Source organism: Psittacula echo (assembly GCF_963264785.1).
Source record: "Psittacula echo genome assembly, chromosome: Z".
Taxonomy (NCBI): Eukaryota; Metazoa; Chordata; class Aves; order Psittaciformes; family Psittacidae; genus Psittacula; species Psittacula echo.
In genome coordinates this window covers 81180002-81198006 of record NC_137742.1, presented here as the reverse complement: position 1 = coordinate 81198006, position 18005 = coordinate 81180002, and the positions used below count along the sequence as shown (strand labels likewise).

The 18005-nt window shown below is 37.4% G+C and overlaps 1 protein-coding gene across 3 annotated transcripts in view; it reads left to right on the top strand.

Annotated features, from left to right (window-relative positions):
* Positions 1–13374: 13374 nt before the first annotated feature.
* Positions 13375–18005, top strand: part of ARB2A (ARB2 cotranscriptional regulator A) — a 271521-nt gene continuing 266890 nt past the window's right edge. For 2 of the 3 annotated variants that reach the window (XM_080636891.1, XM_080636889.1), the window contains exons 1-2: positions 13376–13477; positions 16090–16190. In XM_080636891.1, coding sequence (XP_080493017.1) covers positions 13408–13477; positions 16090–16190 — 171 coding nt within the window. In that variant the 5' untranslated portion in view covers positions 13376–13407. Of the gene's footprint in view, positions 13478–16089; positions 16191–18005 lie in introns of all 3 variants that reach the window. The other variant, XM_080636890.1, reaches the window with a different exon arrangement.

Sequence of the window (18005 nt, the reverse complement as noted above, 5' to 3'; positions counted from 1 at the left end):
GTTCAAGGCTAGGTTGGACAAAGCCTTGGGTGGCATGGTTTAGTGTGAGGGGTCTCTGCCCATGGCAGGGGCGTTGGAACTAGATGATCTTAAGGTCCTTTCAAACCCTAACTATTCTATGATTCTATAATACAAAAATAATGCTGCTGTCACTGCTACAGTTGGCTTGATTTTAAAGCACTTCGGTCCTAATTTAAAATAATTTTTCATGTGGAGTAAATGATGCTTAAGTTCTTAGGTGCTTTTAGTACTGAATGTCTCTAAGGGCAGTGGTCTGTCCCTCTTCCCATATTTTTTGGGGGAACTTTATCAGACCTTTTATGTCACCTTCTGGATTTGTACCAAGTCTGCTAAACTTCACCGACATCAAGAAGGCTTTTTTTTTTTTCCTAGTGTTGCTTGAATTTTATTAACAAGTTTGGGGTTTTGTTATTATTACTTTCCATCTGCTTTTCTCATTTTAGCTGTTTTTTTTCTGCATCCTTTTTCGTGATTTACAGTAGAATTTAATAACAAAGCATGGACAATCTGAAATTTTTGGTTTCTCTTAAGATTTTCTTTCTTTTACTTTTTCCTCCTTCTCCAGCACAAGGAAATTTAGGGCAAAAGGCTTTGCTTCTTCACACTATGTCACATTTTTAAGCTGTTGTAACTGAAATGTTGCTTCTGCTTTCATTTGGGAGTATGTTAAAAACATAAAAGATTGAAGGGCTGGCTACACTATCATGTGGATCCTTGTAACACTTTTTTGCTGTGCTATAATTATTCTTTGGTAGTTGATGTGATATTTTTCTTTCCAGATTTATTGTGTCCTGTGTTTATTCTGCTAATATGACTTTATAATGCTTGGTGAAGCTTTCAATTAATTTAAAAAAAAATAAATTACAGTTTACGTAAGGATACTGTGGTGCTATTTCAGTGCAGATTTTATTGAAAATTGTCAGTTATGTGAGAAAATGTATTGCCTATAATGTGCTTTCAGAAGTGAGTCAGTGAGGCTGCTGCAGGTTTGTAATTTTTCCACTTCATAGTGTATCTCTGCTTTTCTTGTGTTAATTTTCATATAGTCTTGAAGCAGTATGGCCAGCTGCTCTAGAGGTTGGTATAAAAATAAGAACTTTGACACGGACAGATCTTAGTACGCATGTATTTTGTTTACATGACTTCAGGGTTAAACATTATCCATCTGATCATGAGCTGACACAAAGGTAGAATAATGGAACGGATTGTTTACCCTTGTCCTTTAAATACTGTTCTTGTATCCATAAACTCTCTTGTAGCTGTTACATTTTTCCGCTACCAAATTATTCAAATGACTAAGTTGTCTTTAACAGCGGTGTTCCTTCTATAAAGGCATCTAATTGCAGTCTGAAAAAGTCAAGAAGACTGCTACTTCCTCTGATGTAATGGTTAGTCATAGTCTTTTCTGAGAGTGATTATTAATGTTAACCCAAAGAATGATAAAAGTGGCTTTAAGGGAAGTCCTTTGTTAATAATTGTAAATAATATTTGGAATGATAAGGAAATCCTAGAAGATGGGAAAAGTGCTGACAGTGTGTCAATAGCAGTACTTGGTAGAACAGAGTGGTTCAATCCAGAGAATAATAGATTGTTTAGCTGTCTGACACAACTTGGGTAAAATACGGGGATCCTAATGAAAAATTCTATTAATAATGAAATGACAAAATAAACTGTTCAGGTAATGAGTTTCGTTGATTGCAGTTACTGCTCCAGTATAACAGATACAAGATTTTGTAAAGGGAGTACTTTAAGGTAAATCTCATTCAGATTTCAAGAATGTTTAGTATCAATAAAATAGCCATGTCATGAGGCACTTGATGTCTTTCTGAAAAGTTTTAAGTAACAGTTATTAGGAGTTTAGTTTTCCCTAAATACTGCTGAGGAGTGATCTTGGGAAATACTGTTAAATCGATTTTGTTTTCTAGCAGCAGTACTGACTGGGCTGTAGGTCTGCTAAAAGGGAGCTGGAGGTGCTGTGGGATGGCAGGCTGAACAGTGCCAGCAGCGTGTCCTTCCTTGTACTGATAAAGCGTACCTAGGGTACTATGTATGTTTTTTTCCCTCATTTCAAAAGGGCATTGAAAAATTAGAGAAGCACACATCATCAGGATGATTAGGTTGCTGGAAGGATGATGAGCAAGTTAAAGAAGTCAGCATTTGGTGAAAGGTTCAAGGAAGTCTGTAGAGGAGAGAAGGCTTGGAGAGATTTCATCAGTCATCCAGTACCTTCTGGTGGTTGTAGAGTAGTTGTGTTTTCTGTTCATAAGGATGCCTGGTGAGAGAAGAAATTTCATCTGTGTATGAGAAAAAGAAAATGTGTTAGAAATACTAAATATTGGAGTAGGTTCCTCAAAGGCATAGCGGAATTTCACTAACTGGAAATACTGAAAGCTTGTCTTAGCAACACCCTGGCTTACCTGATGCAAGTTGTAACAAAGGAAGGTCCAGTGGAAGCTTGGGAACCAGACCTCTTGTAGACATGTTTTCCAGCCTAGAAAGGCACTGCTCTACAGTGTGATGGTTAGAGCTGTCTGGCAGTCTTGGCTCTGGGCAGAAATAGCAAGGCTGTAGATAAGGCAGTAGCAGAGCTGTCTAGAGAAATGTGATTATAGTTAACTGACTGAGGCAATTAATGAAATATTTTTAATGTAAATATTAGATATTCCATTTTTAAAGCTGAACCAGTAAGGAAAATGAAATTTAATTGCTTTGCTTTTTTTTATCTTTGTTCTTTTTATTGTTTTGTAATGGAAAGTAAAAGAGGAGCCACTAATGTGAAAAAATCAAAAATAGTTATGATGCAGTCAGAATTTTGAGATCAAGTTAATTTAAATATTGAGCTAAAAGGATAATGTGTTTACATTATTCACATTGTTTATATATGTATCTCAGTGTAATGCTGCTTTTTGACAATCAGCAGAAGCAAATCTGTGGATTGCATGTGTTTAAGAGGGCTATTTGCTTTGCCTGCCAGCTAATTGAAATGAAGCACTGCTTCTTGGTTCAGCTGACCTAATAGCATGTGCTGCCCCTCAAGTTGAGGGCAGAGCAAAGACGTTTGAGATACTGTACTAGTAAAGCTGGGAGAAATGATTAAATCAAAGAGACGGGTATCCTACAGCAGGAGAAGCTATGGGCAGAGCTGTAAGGCAGATTTCTTGAGGCAGATGCTGCTGCAGAGAGGAGATAGGCATACTATGGGAATTTGGGGCCTTTTAGTCTGATTCTGAAATAAGATATTTTGATGATGAACTGATGTCTTCAGTAGCCCTGCATGCTCATTTCAGTTGTGCATGATTTGATTCTGCATAGCATCCATCTGTTATAGCTATTTGTGTGTCATCAGAGTGTCTGCGTTAGACACCGAGTAGTGGAGTGTTGATATTTATTCTTTTCATGTGCACATTCTGGAAGGTGTTGGAGGAAACAGGCATGTCACAGAAATCTGTGTGCCTTAGTTTTCCCTAGTCTCTTTTTGTGTACCTCCTCAGCATGAAGCCTGGAGTAGAATTAGAAATATCTTTCTGTGTATGAGGACCTGGGCTGCAGACCTGGATTAACTGCATTTCCACCTGATTTATCTGTCTTCTTTTCAGGAGTCTGAATGGCAGACAGCCCTTCTGAAAGTCATATTATTACTTAAGAGCAAAAGGGGAGAGGAAAAAAGTGGTTTTAAAGTACTAGAGACATACACATATGTCTAGGGTTTTTTAGCAGCTTTTGATGGTAGACTAAGCAGGAAGCGTTTCCCTGGAGTTTTCCAGTCTCTCTCTCTTCTTCTGTGGCCGCCCTGCAAATTACTTTGGTGTCTGTCCTAAGAGAAGGCTCTTTTAATAGTCTTCGAGTTTTATGGTGTTCAGAGGCCTTTTTCTCTGACCCATGGGATTGCTTGAGAGAAGGTGACATTAAAAAAAGATTAAAAATTCTGGCTTTGTCCTGTAACTGCTTAGTATGTACAGAGATGAGGCTACTGAGAGTCAGTCTTCTCTACCCCATCTTTCAAGCCAGAATCTCGTTAAAACTGACAGTGTAGTAATCTTAAAATGTCATCCAAACCAGGGTTTTTTTTGTAAACAGAGTAGTTTCAGGTATGTTATGAGGTAATATTGTGCAAAGTCCTTGTGACTTATCCTTGCAATGTACACTGACAGGAATATCTGATTCTGTAATTAAAGAGCACTTCACACGAATCTGAAATGTTTTCAAAATGATTTTATTGCTTCAACATTTCTTTTTGTTGTCATCATCTGAGATGTAGCCCTGTGCATTAATGGAACAATACAATAAAAATCTTGCACTGAACATGGCATTATTGCACGTTGCATGGGGTTTTTCTGAGTCTTTAATTGCAGAACACCATTAGTTCTCCATAAATATTAATTCCTTGAATTTTCCCTTGCATTTGTTGTTTGTGGAGGATTATTACCAGACTTTGAAGAAGGTGGTGGTGAAGGTCATTGTCCTGGTTCAGCAGTAGCAGTCATTTTTTCTCCTTCTTAGTAGCTGGTGCAGCGCTGTGGTTTTGACTTTCGGCCTGGGAATAATACTGATAAAGCCGATGTTTTCAGTTGCTGGTCAGAATGTTTACCCTGACCAAGGACTTTGTGAGTCTCATGCTCTGCCAGGGAGGGGAAGCTGGGAGGAAGCAGGGACAGGACACCTCATGCAAACTAGCCAAAGAGGTCTTCCATACCACAGCACGTCATGCCAGGATGTAACAGAGAGTTACCCGGAAGGGCTGGGTCACTGGGGGGTGAGGGCGAGGTACCGGTTGGTGAGCGCTTGTATTCTCTTCCTTGTTATTTCATTTATCATTATTATTATTGGCGGTAGCAGTAGTGATTTGTGTTATACCTTAGTTATTAAACTGTTCTTATCTCAACCTGTGGGAGTTGCATTCTTTCAATTCTCCTCCCCATCTCTCCAGGAGCGGGGGGAAGAAAGGGTTGGGGGGGGGGGGAAGTAGACTGCGTGGTTCTAATTTACAGCCTGGGCTTAAACCACAACAGTCATCTTGAAATTAATGTCCTACTCATCAGCGTACACTTGGGTGCTGAGACTGGCAGAGCTGGGGAAGATTCTTCAAAGTTCTTAAGACAGGAATCCACCCACCGTAGTTCTGAGCATTAAAAGAAAACATTCAGGCTGAATGCCTGGGAAATATTAAAAAAAAAAAAAATAAATAAAAGAAATATAAAAAGAATAGACAGAAATAGACAGAATTGAATAATATTCCATAGGAACGTTTTCAAATTGTGAACTGAGTTCTCCATGCAGTGGTCTCCATGCCGCATTCTACTGCCTTCACTTTTTCTGTCCCCAGAGTTGCCTGCCTGATTTGTCAGATAACTGTCCATCTGCCTCAACAGAAGTAGGGCTATCCATACACTTAATTATTGATATTCTGCAGATTTAAGAGAGTATTGTATTATGTGGTGTTGTGGTTTAGTTGTATGTATGTTGTAGGAAGCCCCCTATCTCTGCTTCCTCATTCTCTGTGCATTGGGATAGTGGAAAGAATTGGAAGGGTGAAAGCGAGGAAATTTGTGGGTTGAGATAAAGACAGTGGAATAGTTAAAGCAAAAGCTGTGCAAAAGCAAGCAAAGCAAAGTACGGAATTGCAGGTGTTCAGCCATCCCCATGAAAGCTGGGCTTCATCACGTGTAACAGTGTCTTGGGAAGACAAACACCACAACTCTGAACGTCCTTTTTTTCTCAGATTTATTGCTGAGCATGACAGTATATGGCACGGAATATCCCATGGGTCAGTTGGGGTCAGCTGTCCTAGCTGTGCCGCCTCCCAGCTTCTTGTGCACCCCCAGCCTGTTTGCTGGTGGGACATGGTGACAAGCAGAAAAGGCCTTGATTTCGTGCGAGCACTAATAACTAAAACGATCCGGTACTACCAACATTGTCCATCATATTTGAAAATCATGGCAGTCAGGTGAAGTTCACCACAACTGGAAAAAGGGAAATATAACCCCCATTTTCAAGTCCAGAGGAGGGCCATGAGAATGATCTAGGGACTGGAGCACCTCCCGTATGAAGACAGGCTGAGAAAGTTGGTGCTGTTCAGCCTGGAGAAGAGAAGGCTGCGTGGAGACCTCATAGCAGCCTTCCAGTATCTGAAGGAGGCCTACAAGGATGCTGGGGAGGGACTATTCAATTAGGGACTGTATTGATAGGACAAGGGGTAACGGGTTAAAACTTAAACAGGGGAAGTTTAGATTGGATATAAGGAAGAAGTTCTTTACTGTTAGGGTGGTGAGGCACTGGAATGGGTTGCCCAGGGAGGTTGTGAATGCTCCATCCCTTGTGGTATTCAAGGCCAGGTTGGACAGAGCCTTGGGTGGCAAGGTTTAGTGTGAGCTGTCCCTGCCCATGGCAGGGGGGTTGGAACTAGATGATCTTAAGGTCCTTTCCAACCCTAACTATTCTATGATTCTATGATTCTATGACACTTTTCATCACAAATCCAAAGGATAGTCCTGTATCAGGTACTGTGAAGCAAACTGTGTCCCAGACAAAACCAGTGCATGTATTCAAACCTGTTGCTACTGCAGAAGAATTCTGAATGATCATTTTGAACCTCGTGGGTAGTTGGTAAGACCACCCTGTTCACCTCCCAGAGGCTGTGTTGAGGTCGTACTCCCTCTTTCTATTATTTTGATGTGTTTATTGGATCATGTTTACATGCATAAGTTTATGAAATTCAGTTCCAGCATTTCAAGAAAATTAAGCTGAAATAATTAAAATACCAGTGTGTGGAATCATGTTGACACTGCCTTGTATAAACAGCTGAGTTGCTGATATGTTTAGGACGCTAATGCTCATACTTTAGTGTGTATAGCTCGTAGTCCTCTGCTTTTTTAGCTTACCGGATGAATAGCACTGAAAGGTAGCTGCTGTGCAAATCAGCCTTTACTGTCATATACTTTATCAGCAGGTTCCACCACCATTTGATAAAATGTGGTGATATACTGAGATTGAGGGACTTCAGGATCTTTGTATTTCAGTGGTTAAAGATCTTGTTCTTCTAGCATCTATTACTCCCCTCCTGTTCATCTTCCCTCTGGCTTTTTGCACCTGTATGGAGCATGCTTTAGGCAAATACATACGTTTTCTGGAAATTCTGATAAGTCTTAATAAGTCTGTAGTACGTATGTGCAAAAAACATTTTTAACTTAGGCAGATCTGTGCAGCCTTCAAGAGTAGCAGCAAGAGGCACACACTGGAAAGCTGATCCTCTGGCTAAATTTCTGATCTCTGCAACAAGAAGATGCTGTAGCTGCTCATTAACATCAGCAGAACTGAGCAGAAGATACGGTCTCTGAACCGTCTTCATATACAGGAGATATTTTAGCTGAACTTTTTCAAAACCTAGTCTAAAGTTTAGTCTGAAGCATATTGGAAGTAATTGGCTTTCAAAGCTAAAGTTTGGCAAACCTCTAAGCAGCTGAAAAGAGGGTCTTGTAAGCGGAGGGAAGAGAGGTATGACCTTAAATAATGCAGTTGTTACTGATGTCATCTGTAGAGCAGTAAAAGCTGAAATAGGTAAAATCCAATTATAGACAGAGAATGCTACTAAGATTAAAGTAAGTATTTCTTGCTTTGTTGAACCAATACCGAGAAGGAACTAGAGCCAAAGTATCACCCAGCCATCTCTAAGAAGAAAAACTGGGTCTTACTCGGTCATCAGCCTAGTTGCACACATCTGACCCACATTTGTCCCTAGCTTGCTTGGCATTTCAGTTTACAAAGAACAGGGCTCTAATTCAATTGTATTGTAATGAAGCAGTGTAATAAAAGGATTCTGATAACTCCTGTTCACCTTACATCCAGATAGCCTTGATGGACTTGTGCTGTTTGAAAATACTTTTGTGTTTTCTCCTTACGTTGCACTTTTGGTGGGTTGGCACATCAATTATTTGTAGCCTTATTTGGAACATTTGTAGCATGGACTTAGTTTCAGGTATTGCTAATGTAGAGCCAAATTGTATACTACAAATTTTGCCGCATTTCAAGCTGAATTTACACAATGAAGACTAATTGAAGTCTTCACTGAAATCTGTGGATGTATGCATTTGTTTCAGAGTCAGAATATATGCAGTTGTGAATACATCAGCTCTATAGTTGCATATTTAGAGGTATGATGAAAATGCAGCCCTTTGTTGTCTCATGTGAAACCATGAAATGATAATATTTCTGCTGCCAAATTATTTTAAGTATTGATGGGCATAGAGTTGAAGAGGCACAGAATATGCATAAGATATTTTGCGAAAGAATACTTAAGTTTACATGGGAAAGCAAGATACATACAAATAAATATACATTCTCATGGCAATAAACTTAATTACTGTAAGTATTTCTTCAGGTGAAATTGTGACTTGTTAGGGAGAATGCTTGCTGTAGCTAATGCTTAAAAAAAAAAAAAAAACACAGAAAAGATGTTTTTAAAAGAAGTATCCAAGTAATTGTACAGAATAACACATTTAAAATAATCTCTACTTACTATGAGAGACTTGATGATAGTATCTGGGAATTATGTGGAGTACTCAATGTATGAAGTTAAAGATCACTGGGGCTTGAAACTGATGCCTAGAATAAACTGCATATTCCTGCATATGGGAGAGCTTTATAATTTTCCCACTATTCGTTTCTGCACCATCAGACTGTAGTTGATTTGGAACCTGTCTGTCAAAGAAAGGAAATCCAACCTCTCATGTAATTTTTTCAATTTGTTATTTAAACATATACCAGTGAGGGATTCCACAAAATGCTGTGTTCATGCAAACAATGTATAAAATACTGTGTGGGCTTGTTTCATCCTCATTCTAATATCAAGTCTTCCCTCCAGTGGCTGCTGTAACATTTTTTTAGTTTGTCAAAAAGAACTGGAAATTCCCTCTCCGGAAGCTGAATTCTGATTTATGTATTTATTTGTTTTTTGGGTACTTCTAGCTTGGCAAGTGAACCTGTTACTTACTCTTCCGTCAGTGAAGGGGTCTTCACCTGTTTAAGGAAAAAGAGTATCCATTGTAGAGACAAGAATGCCAGGGATTCTTCATTTCTTCATTGATTTATCTGATTAGGGGATGGGGGTTTGTTTACCAAGATACATCTGTTCAGATAAATTTTGTGTTTCTTCCCTTGGGTAATAACAAGTTATTGAGCATCTGTATGTGTTTTGTAACTGCATTAATGTATCTATACCAAATTATGGATTTTCAAATATTGTGTAGGGAGGACTACCTAATTTGTATGACTACAATAATTTTAATCTGGGCTATTGCAAAACACTTTCACTGTCATTTTCTAGCACACCTAATAATTTTAACTGGAATTAGTTTGTTTCTTTTCTGAGTGATTTAGTAGAATGTACATAGTTTTGTGCTGCAAATGTACAAACTGATGATGGACAAAATTTTGTGTTCAGTGATGTTTTGTCAGTGGGCTGTTTGGAGGCATGTGAGAAAAGTCTTTAATACCGTCCATGTGTGTGAATAGTCATTTGATTCATTGTAATATTTACATTGACTGAATTATACACTAGAAAATACAAACAAATGTCTCTGTGGTTTTGCTGTTATTTTTGTTGATTACCTTTGTTATGAGTGCTGAGTTGATGAAAGTGTTAGCCAAAAGATGCACATTTTGACTGAATCATGTTGAGCTGTGACATAATGGTACACAATCGAAGCAGAGCTTTCTTGGTAGAATTGTGTCTTTAAAAGACTTCTGGCAGTGTGCTGTTGTTTCACATCAGCATAATCTGAACAGGCTTCTGCAAAGGAACGTGTCAAAGTCTCCTGTAGGTCCAACTTGTAGAATGGATCATTGGACTTTCTTCAACCCCAACTTAAAAAACCGAACAAACAACCTTAAATTGCTGAACTTTTCCTTAATCTACAAGAAAATGTTTCATGTAATAGGTATTCTCTAAAGACAATAGAAAAATAGTCTTTATTACACTTATTTGTGGGTTGTTTGGATTTTTACTGCTGATACAGTTCATGGAAAGACATCTATGGTAAAGTATATTGGGGAAAAGGATAAAACAGATTGGTAATGACTGACAGATAAAACAAAGAACCAAAGAAAGATGAAGGGAAAAAGAATTCAATGCACAGAAGTCTTTTTACTGAGAAGGAGGAAGCAGTGATTGTGATGTGGTTGTTTGCTCCCCTAGTGTCAGATTCAGGATGAAAGAGATTACAGATTTGAATGTCTGGGTTGACTTCTGTGCAGTAGGAGAAATTTATAAATATATTTTGCATGTAAATTCTCACCTTGAGTATATCTAGGTTCATTCTATATCTGGACATTTACTTTATACATTTCAGTGCCAATAACACAGTGGTTCAAAATGTGCTCTGTCTAGTTTTACGAAAACCAAAACTAAATAGTACAATAAGAGCAATAAAGTGGAGTTAATTGGTGAAGAAAATCCTTAAAGATTGTGGAAGTCCTATTGTTTATGTTTTGGGTTTTCTTATATCTTCTGCTTTGGACTTACAAAGTGTGGTGCTTCTTTAAAAGGTTTACCATTTACTGATACTACATTAGAATCACAAAAAAGAAGGATCAATGAGCTAGATGTCCTTTTAGGATTAGGGTGAAGTAGGTGTTCTTTCTTGTGAACTTGAGTCTTTGACCAAACTTGATTCTGGAGTGTGTGTCACACTTCCTGTAAAATATCTTTAATACAGGATAGTGTGATGAGACTTCAGTGTCCAGTATAAATTTTGAAGGAGTGGAAAGTTTTCATTTTACCTCTCATATCCTAGGGATTTGTAATACTTATGAAAGTTTTGCTTTAGGAACAAGTTCTGGTTTTTTTGTGACGTAAGCAGTAGCAAATGAGATCTGTCGAAGTAGAAGTCAGTTAATCTCTTAATTTCCAACTCTTGTTGATTTTCAGATTGTCCTCTGAAGATTAATGTACTTCTACCTCAGTATTTTAAATCTGTTGACAGTTTGGGTAATGATGGCTCAGCTCCAGCCAGGATGCCCAGATGAAAAAGAGAAGACTACTGCATTAAAGGGTATGAGTCTCTCTGCCTTCTCTCTATATATATATTGACAATTCAGAAACAGTTACTAAAGAAAGGAAAATAGTTTGATACATCTATGGGTTAGAGTCTGGGAACTGCAATACTGGAAGAGACTATTAGTATGTCTATACTAATGCTTTTTGTCTAATGGTGTGTCCATTATCAGTATTTTCATAACAAGATATGGAAAATAATGATCTGTGGTAAGGAGTAACAGAATAATATATCCATTAATTTTTAAATTTTCATAATTAGCCTTTGAGAAGGTGTGCTGGTGTTTTTGTGTTCTTAGTTTCTGGGAGTTGTCATTTAATTTTTATGCCACTTATGTTTTATAATTATAAAACCTTATTACAGCTTTTAAAAATCTCTGACAAAAATGTTAGCAGGGAAAACATTTTCAGGGCATTGATTGCCATGTTGATTTTATAAAGTTTTCTTTGTATTATTTCTTTTCAAAAATAGATGGACTGAAGTGACTTAGTGGAGTAATTTTGCTGAGGAAAAAAACAAACTATATTACAGCTTTTGTACAGTGTTTTTCAGTTTTGGAAGTACATGGAGTTGGTTAGACGTACCAATGAGCTAAGCAAACATTTGATTTAAATTGCTTGCATCGTACATTTACTCACTAAATTGTCTTTCATTTGGGAGAAAAGAAGAATATACCTTGCAACTCCAGTGTAAAAATCTGATTTCTGCTGAAGTAATGTTAGAAATATATGTTCTGTTATACAGTGATGGTAGATAGTGTTTGTTCAGTTACAACTGTATTTGTGGTAACGTTTGATGAAAACCTATGTGGTGTTTGTTTCAAAACTTCTAATTCTGTCAAATTAATGTTTTTTGAGAAGATGAGTCTTCATGATGGGAAAAGTAAAACTCCAGTTTTATATTTGCCAATAATTTGATCTTCATTAGGATTAGTGTCCAAGAAATAAATATTCCAGATAATGAAGGCTTTCTCTGAGGATATTTTCTTCATGCAACCTAGTGAGCTCCCATTGAGCTAGAGAAGGAACTCTCAAAAATGTTGAAGCTAATTTTCAGTACTTTTTAAACACTGTAGAAATTTCAAAGAATTAATGTACCAATACTAAGCTTTAGTAATGTGGGTAACCTGTAGGCTTGTCACTGGTGACAAGACTAAGCAGAAATAGTGATACAAAATGCATTCAAATAATGATTTAAAGTAATTAAAGGATGGAAGTGTAGTTAATGTCAAACAAAGAAAGTTTGAAGAAAATGAGTCTTTTCAAACTGTTTTCTTTGAGTTACAGTTTTGGATGGTAAAAGTACAGTATACTTAGAATACTTAACATATATCTTTGGTTTAATACGTGGTATCTTGATTTATGAAACAATAATAGTTCAAAGTCTGTGTAGCACTCCTGAACTTAATGTTTTTGTGGCCTTTAATTAATTAATTTAATCAAATTAAGGAAGTAGGAAAATACATTTCAGTGGAATCCTGCTGAATCATTTCTTGATTATTTTTTTATTAATAATCAGTGTGTTAGAATGATATTGCACCACTGTGTGGTGGTGGACAATGAGAGAAGGGATTATTGTACACTATTATCTGCATATGCAGTAATTATGTAGTAGTTAGATGTAAGCAAAAGATGTCCTTATATGTTTGCCTCTGGTTAAATGTGAATCCTTAAATCTAAGGTAAAGACTGCTTATTTTAGTGAATGAAGGCTGTGCTAGGTTATACCATCCTAGTCTGACAAGGATGTGTATGTCCTGGCTTGCAATAAAATGGATGAGAGTTATTAAAGGAGGGTGACTGAAGGAAGGATTCAGGTAGCGTAGCCTGTTTGGATATCAAAGAGAAGGGTAAGGAGTGTTGTGATGACACAGCTGGTAAATGCCTATGAGATGATGTTCATTTGATAATTTAAGCTCTTCATGAAGTCAAACAAGAATGTATCGATGACTTGATACTGAAGCTAGATAAGTTTGTGTTAAAACCATGATGCATACCAGAGGTGTATTTTTAACATTGAGGGCAGTGAATCATTGAAACAAATCTTCTCTATCCTTGTACGTTTTGGTCAACATTAGAGATAAATAGATAGGTAAATAAATAAGTAAGAAGATACACTGACAGTGAGGCCCAGCTTTTGAATCTGGAATGAGATTTCCCATAACAAAGTCCTGTGCTTAGTAGTATGTAGGATGTCCTTCTGCCCTTAAGATATGCAAATCTGAACAAACACAGTTTGTCAGTGATAACAGTGAATTAAGAAAGGCATAGCATGCATTATGTAATTTTTCTTGTCTTTTTTTTTTAGATTTATTGTCTAGAATAGACTTGGATGAGCTAATGAAAAAAGATGAGCCACCACTGGAATTTCCTGATACTCTGGAAGGATTTGAGTACATTTTTAATGAAAGTAAGTCATATATGATTTTTAAAGGTTATACTTATAATAGTGTTGAGAGGTTATCGGAACTTTAATTACACTGTATAAATCCCTATCAGAATTTCTCACTTTTCAGTTAAGAATAAAAGTTCAAGCCTTAGTGATCACACACTTGTAAACCTAGCTAAGTAATTATTTTTTTTAATTTCATAGAATTGTCACAAGAATCCCTCCTTTCATACAATACTGTAGGTTTGTATTGTGCATACTTTCTTACTTCCTGTTTTCTGTTACAGCAGTGTTGATACAAAAAAGTTCTGAAAGTAATTTCGGTAGCATTAGCAAACAAAATTAAAGAGTAGTCACTCATTTAAGAAACGTTTTATTTACTGATTCATTTTTATGGATACAAAAGAAGTTATTCGGATAATGATTTATCCCAGCTATTTTATTAATATCAATAGAAAAACACCTGTTTATATTGATGGAAGAAAGGATGAGCATTGTGATAGACTGTCTCTTACTCTTCTGATGTGGATCACGATTTTGCATTGCAGCTAAGTGTTTGATGACTACGAGTACTTCCAGGTAGCTGAATCCGTGTGTTAAATGAATTAGTAGTATTTATAATTTCCATTTTAAAATCCAGCTGAGAAATAAGCCTCTGAGCTAAAGTAGTACCAGACTCAAGCAAATGGCTCTTTCAAGATTGTTTGAAACCTGTAGGACAAATGGGGACGTTTACAATTTTACTTCTTTGCAGTGCCTGTTCTGTGAACAGAGGAACTTTAGTTTCTAAATCTGCCCATCTTACATCTTGACTTTTAAAGAAAAAAAAAGAGCTTTCCTTTAAATGATAGTCATTTATGCAACACTTAGCTTTTTAATACCCTGATGGCTTTCACAGGAAGGTACTTAGAGACTAAAAGTGTCATGAAAGTGATGCTCTTTCTTTGATGGAAGGGGTTCAGCTCTGCCACTTTTCAGCTCCTTATTTTTAGATCTGCACAATGTCTACTGTCTTCCTTACTGACTTCAGAGTTAATGGTTCGTATGTGGCTGATAAAAAGGGCTGAAATTTTAATTTTGGGGAACAGTGTTTTAGAATGATGTTATTGAATATTCCATCACTGTCCTCACAGACTGAGTGATTTCCATAGAATGCAGCAGAACACATGCTGCTGGCAGCAAAGCAAAAAGATCTCTGTTTTGCTTTTGTACATTTAATTAAAGTGTTTGGTCCTGTAATCATGTCATTATCTTGCTTTTTTTTTTTTATGATGGAAAAGTAAGGAAGATTTTTAACAGATTCAAAGAATCTGAAGAACATAAGGATTCCTGAAAGCCAAAGAAAAAAATTTACTGGGTATTTGCTCCACTTTACTTGTGGAGAGAGCTACTTCATGTACTAGTGAATGGCATACTTGAAGAGTAAGTAGCTGAGAAGGAACAGGTGAAGATAAAGTTATGACAAAAATATGAGAAGGATATTTGGACCTGCGACAGGGATACGAAATTTGGGAGAGATGTTTCCCTGGTGTCTAGTACATGAGGTAAGACAAGTCTGGAAAAAATGTCAAATAAGGAGATAAGCAAATTATTACAGATGTCAGATCTTAAATACTTTATTTAAACCATCAGGAACCAAACCCTAAAGATCCTGAAAAGGTGTGAACTAAGTTAGTAATTTCTTACTATTCAAGAGGAAACATTTTGCTAAGAAACCTAACTTTCATCATGCAGACATTTCAGCTTTCAAAGGAGATACTCATACATATCCCTCCTTGCTTTTAATGTTTCTTTGATTCACATCAATTTGTGGTGCTTTGAGATCATAACTTGTGTTTTGTCTAATGACCTGAAACATTACTGGTAAGATACCTGTTTCCCTAAAATTACTTCGTATGGGTTGCAATTTTATTGTTGCTGTTATTTTAACTCAGCCCATGTCATATCTGTGGTTGGGTATAATACTAAACTTTCACGATAAACAGAGCCAGCTACAGAAAGTTACACTGGAATCTCAGAATAGCATGTGGGTTTGCTCTGATCAAGCATTCTGCTTTTATTGTAGTGTTGTAATCTTAGGGTACCCTGGATATAAGAGCTCTTACTTGATTGCACTGTGCCTAGGAGCTGAGATACTTACGCTAACTGTGCATGTGCTTTTTTCAGATTAATTTAAAATGTTGTTAATCTTGAAAAAAAATGTTGCCTTTCCTTCCAGCCTCCAGCCCTTTTTGTACTCACAGTTCCTCATAAATTCAGTTGGTTTTGAAGTGGGGGATTTATAGCTACAATTTGATCACCTAATTGGCACTGCAAATCAAGTATTAACTACTAATGTTTACATTTCACTGTTAATCCATAGCAGCTGAGACATAAATATTTCTTGCAGAGCGCTTTGGTATCCGCATGTAATTTCACTGTCATCACTTATGTTTAGCTTTATTTAGCAATATATACCATTCAAGGGGAATGCATTTTGTAGTTATGCTACAGTTGTTTTTCTTCAAAAATACTGTAACCATAAATGAGAAGGAATTCATAATAGCCCAATTTTTATATGTAGACTTCTTTTAAATGTGTCTTACTTCTAATGAAGAAGTTACTGAAATGTAATGATTTTGTTTGTCTTCCAGAAGGGCAGTTAAGACACATAAAAACTGGGGAGCCATTTGTCTTTAATTATCGAGAAGATTTACATAGATGGAACCAAAAGCGCTATGAAGCTCTTGGAGAGGTATATAAATAGTGTGTGTGTATGCATGCAAATATATATTGGAGTGCTGTGGGGTTTGTAGCATTTCTCTGTAGAAGTGATACTTTTATGTATGTCAATAAAGATTTAGTGAGGCTGCAGTCATTTAACAAAAGGTATTTCAGGATTTATTGTGTATTAACGCTCTAACAGTAATTTCTGTTATTTGCTGTATAGCTTAAGATGCGATTTAGACTACAATTTGACTTTAATGTATGTTCAAAATAGAATGTCATCCAGATTACACAAATTGGAGAATATTATACAGTGCAGTATTTTCTTCTCACAGTGAAGCACTGGATACAAAACTGGTGTTTTACCTTATAGCTGAAGATAGAAGCATTGGCTAGTTTTCTCATGTTACTGGGTGATACCAGGACCACCTAAGTTAATTAACTAGAGATCTGAGGAATAATTTATTAAATATTTGTTGGTATATTAGATTTTGGATGCAACTGGTACTTCTTAGACTTTTTGTAGGGATGCTGTGGATGTAGTAGCTATAAAAGAAACGGATCTTAGTTTCTTTTCTATGTTAAAATGACTTTCATTTTAGTGCCATGTTTTCTGTAATACTTCAGGAGTGAGAACATTGACTTGAGGAGAAAGGCAGTGCAGAGCAGTGAGTGCTGAATGCAGAGCAGTGCTGTTCCGTGCAGTGTCACAGCCTCCTCTGCCACACAGAAAGAACATTCTCTAGATAGTAATGCTGCTGAAGTCAGAATGGCTTTTGGAGAAAGGGGATGCACAGTTCTGTGCACAAAATAGAGTCTTTCTATTAAAAAGAATTAAAAAGAATTCACTCCAGGTTTCTTGTAGCCCGTTTAGGCACTGGAAGCTGCTCTAAGGTCTCCCAGAGCCTTCTCTTCTCCAGGCTGAACAAGCCCAGCTCTCTCAGCCTGTCTCCAGAGCAGAGCTGCTCCAGCGCTCGCAGCATCTCTCTGGACACCTCTGGACTTGCTTCAACCAGTCCATTTTGGAAGATAACTGCATGTTATCTCCCTTTCATCCTTCTTTCCCCATCTTTTATTGATGCGCATGATACTATATGGCATGGAATATGCATTGAGTCAGTTGGGGTCAGCTGTCACAGCTCTGCCTCTCCCAGCTTCTTGTGACTCCCAGCTTCTTGTGACCCCCAGCCAGTGTAATTGTGTACTGAAAAGGAAAAAGGAAACTGCAGGACCTGAAATGACAGCCAGTCCTACAGTATTGCAAAGTAAACAGTGTAAAGCATCTTGATTGAGTTTCTTGAATGGATAAGTAAGTACATAGTAAATTTATCACAAAATGATTTTATATAGTTTCTCATGCTGCCAAGAATGCCTTTGTTAAGCTGAAGAAGTATCTAATTACATGGCCTGTTCTCAGAGTAGCAAGATAGGCTCTGGGAGCTTCTGCAGGCACAGAACATGCGGGGTCCAGAAGGAAGTGCCCAGCAGAGGTCTCTGCCCATATGGATCAACACCAATAGTACACCCTCAGTCCTTAACCTCTGCTGAGCAGTACTCTGGTGCTGTGTCCTCGCTCAGCCCTTCTGTTTCATGCAGGGCTCTCTGCTATGCTGGAGCTGCCTGGCTGTTCAGCACAGCTTTGTCCTGCCAGATCTTTCTTACCAGAGACTGAAGAACTTTCATTTTTGTCTCCTCCTCCTCGTTCCGGCAAGAACTGTGGCAGGGAGAAGGCAGTGGGGGCTGCTGCTGCTGCTTATCACATCCTTTCATCTCAAATGTATTTTTTCCAAAAAATGTGCTATTGCCCAATCTTTGCATTGGCTAAGTTACTTGATACACACTT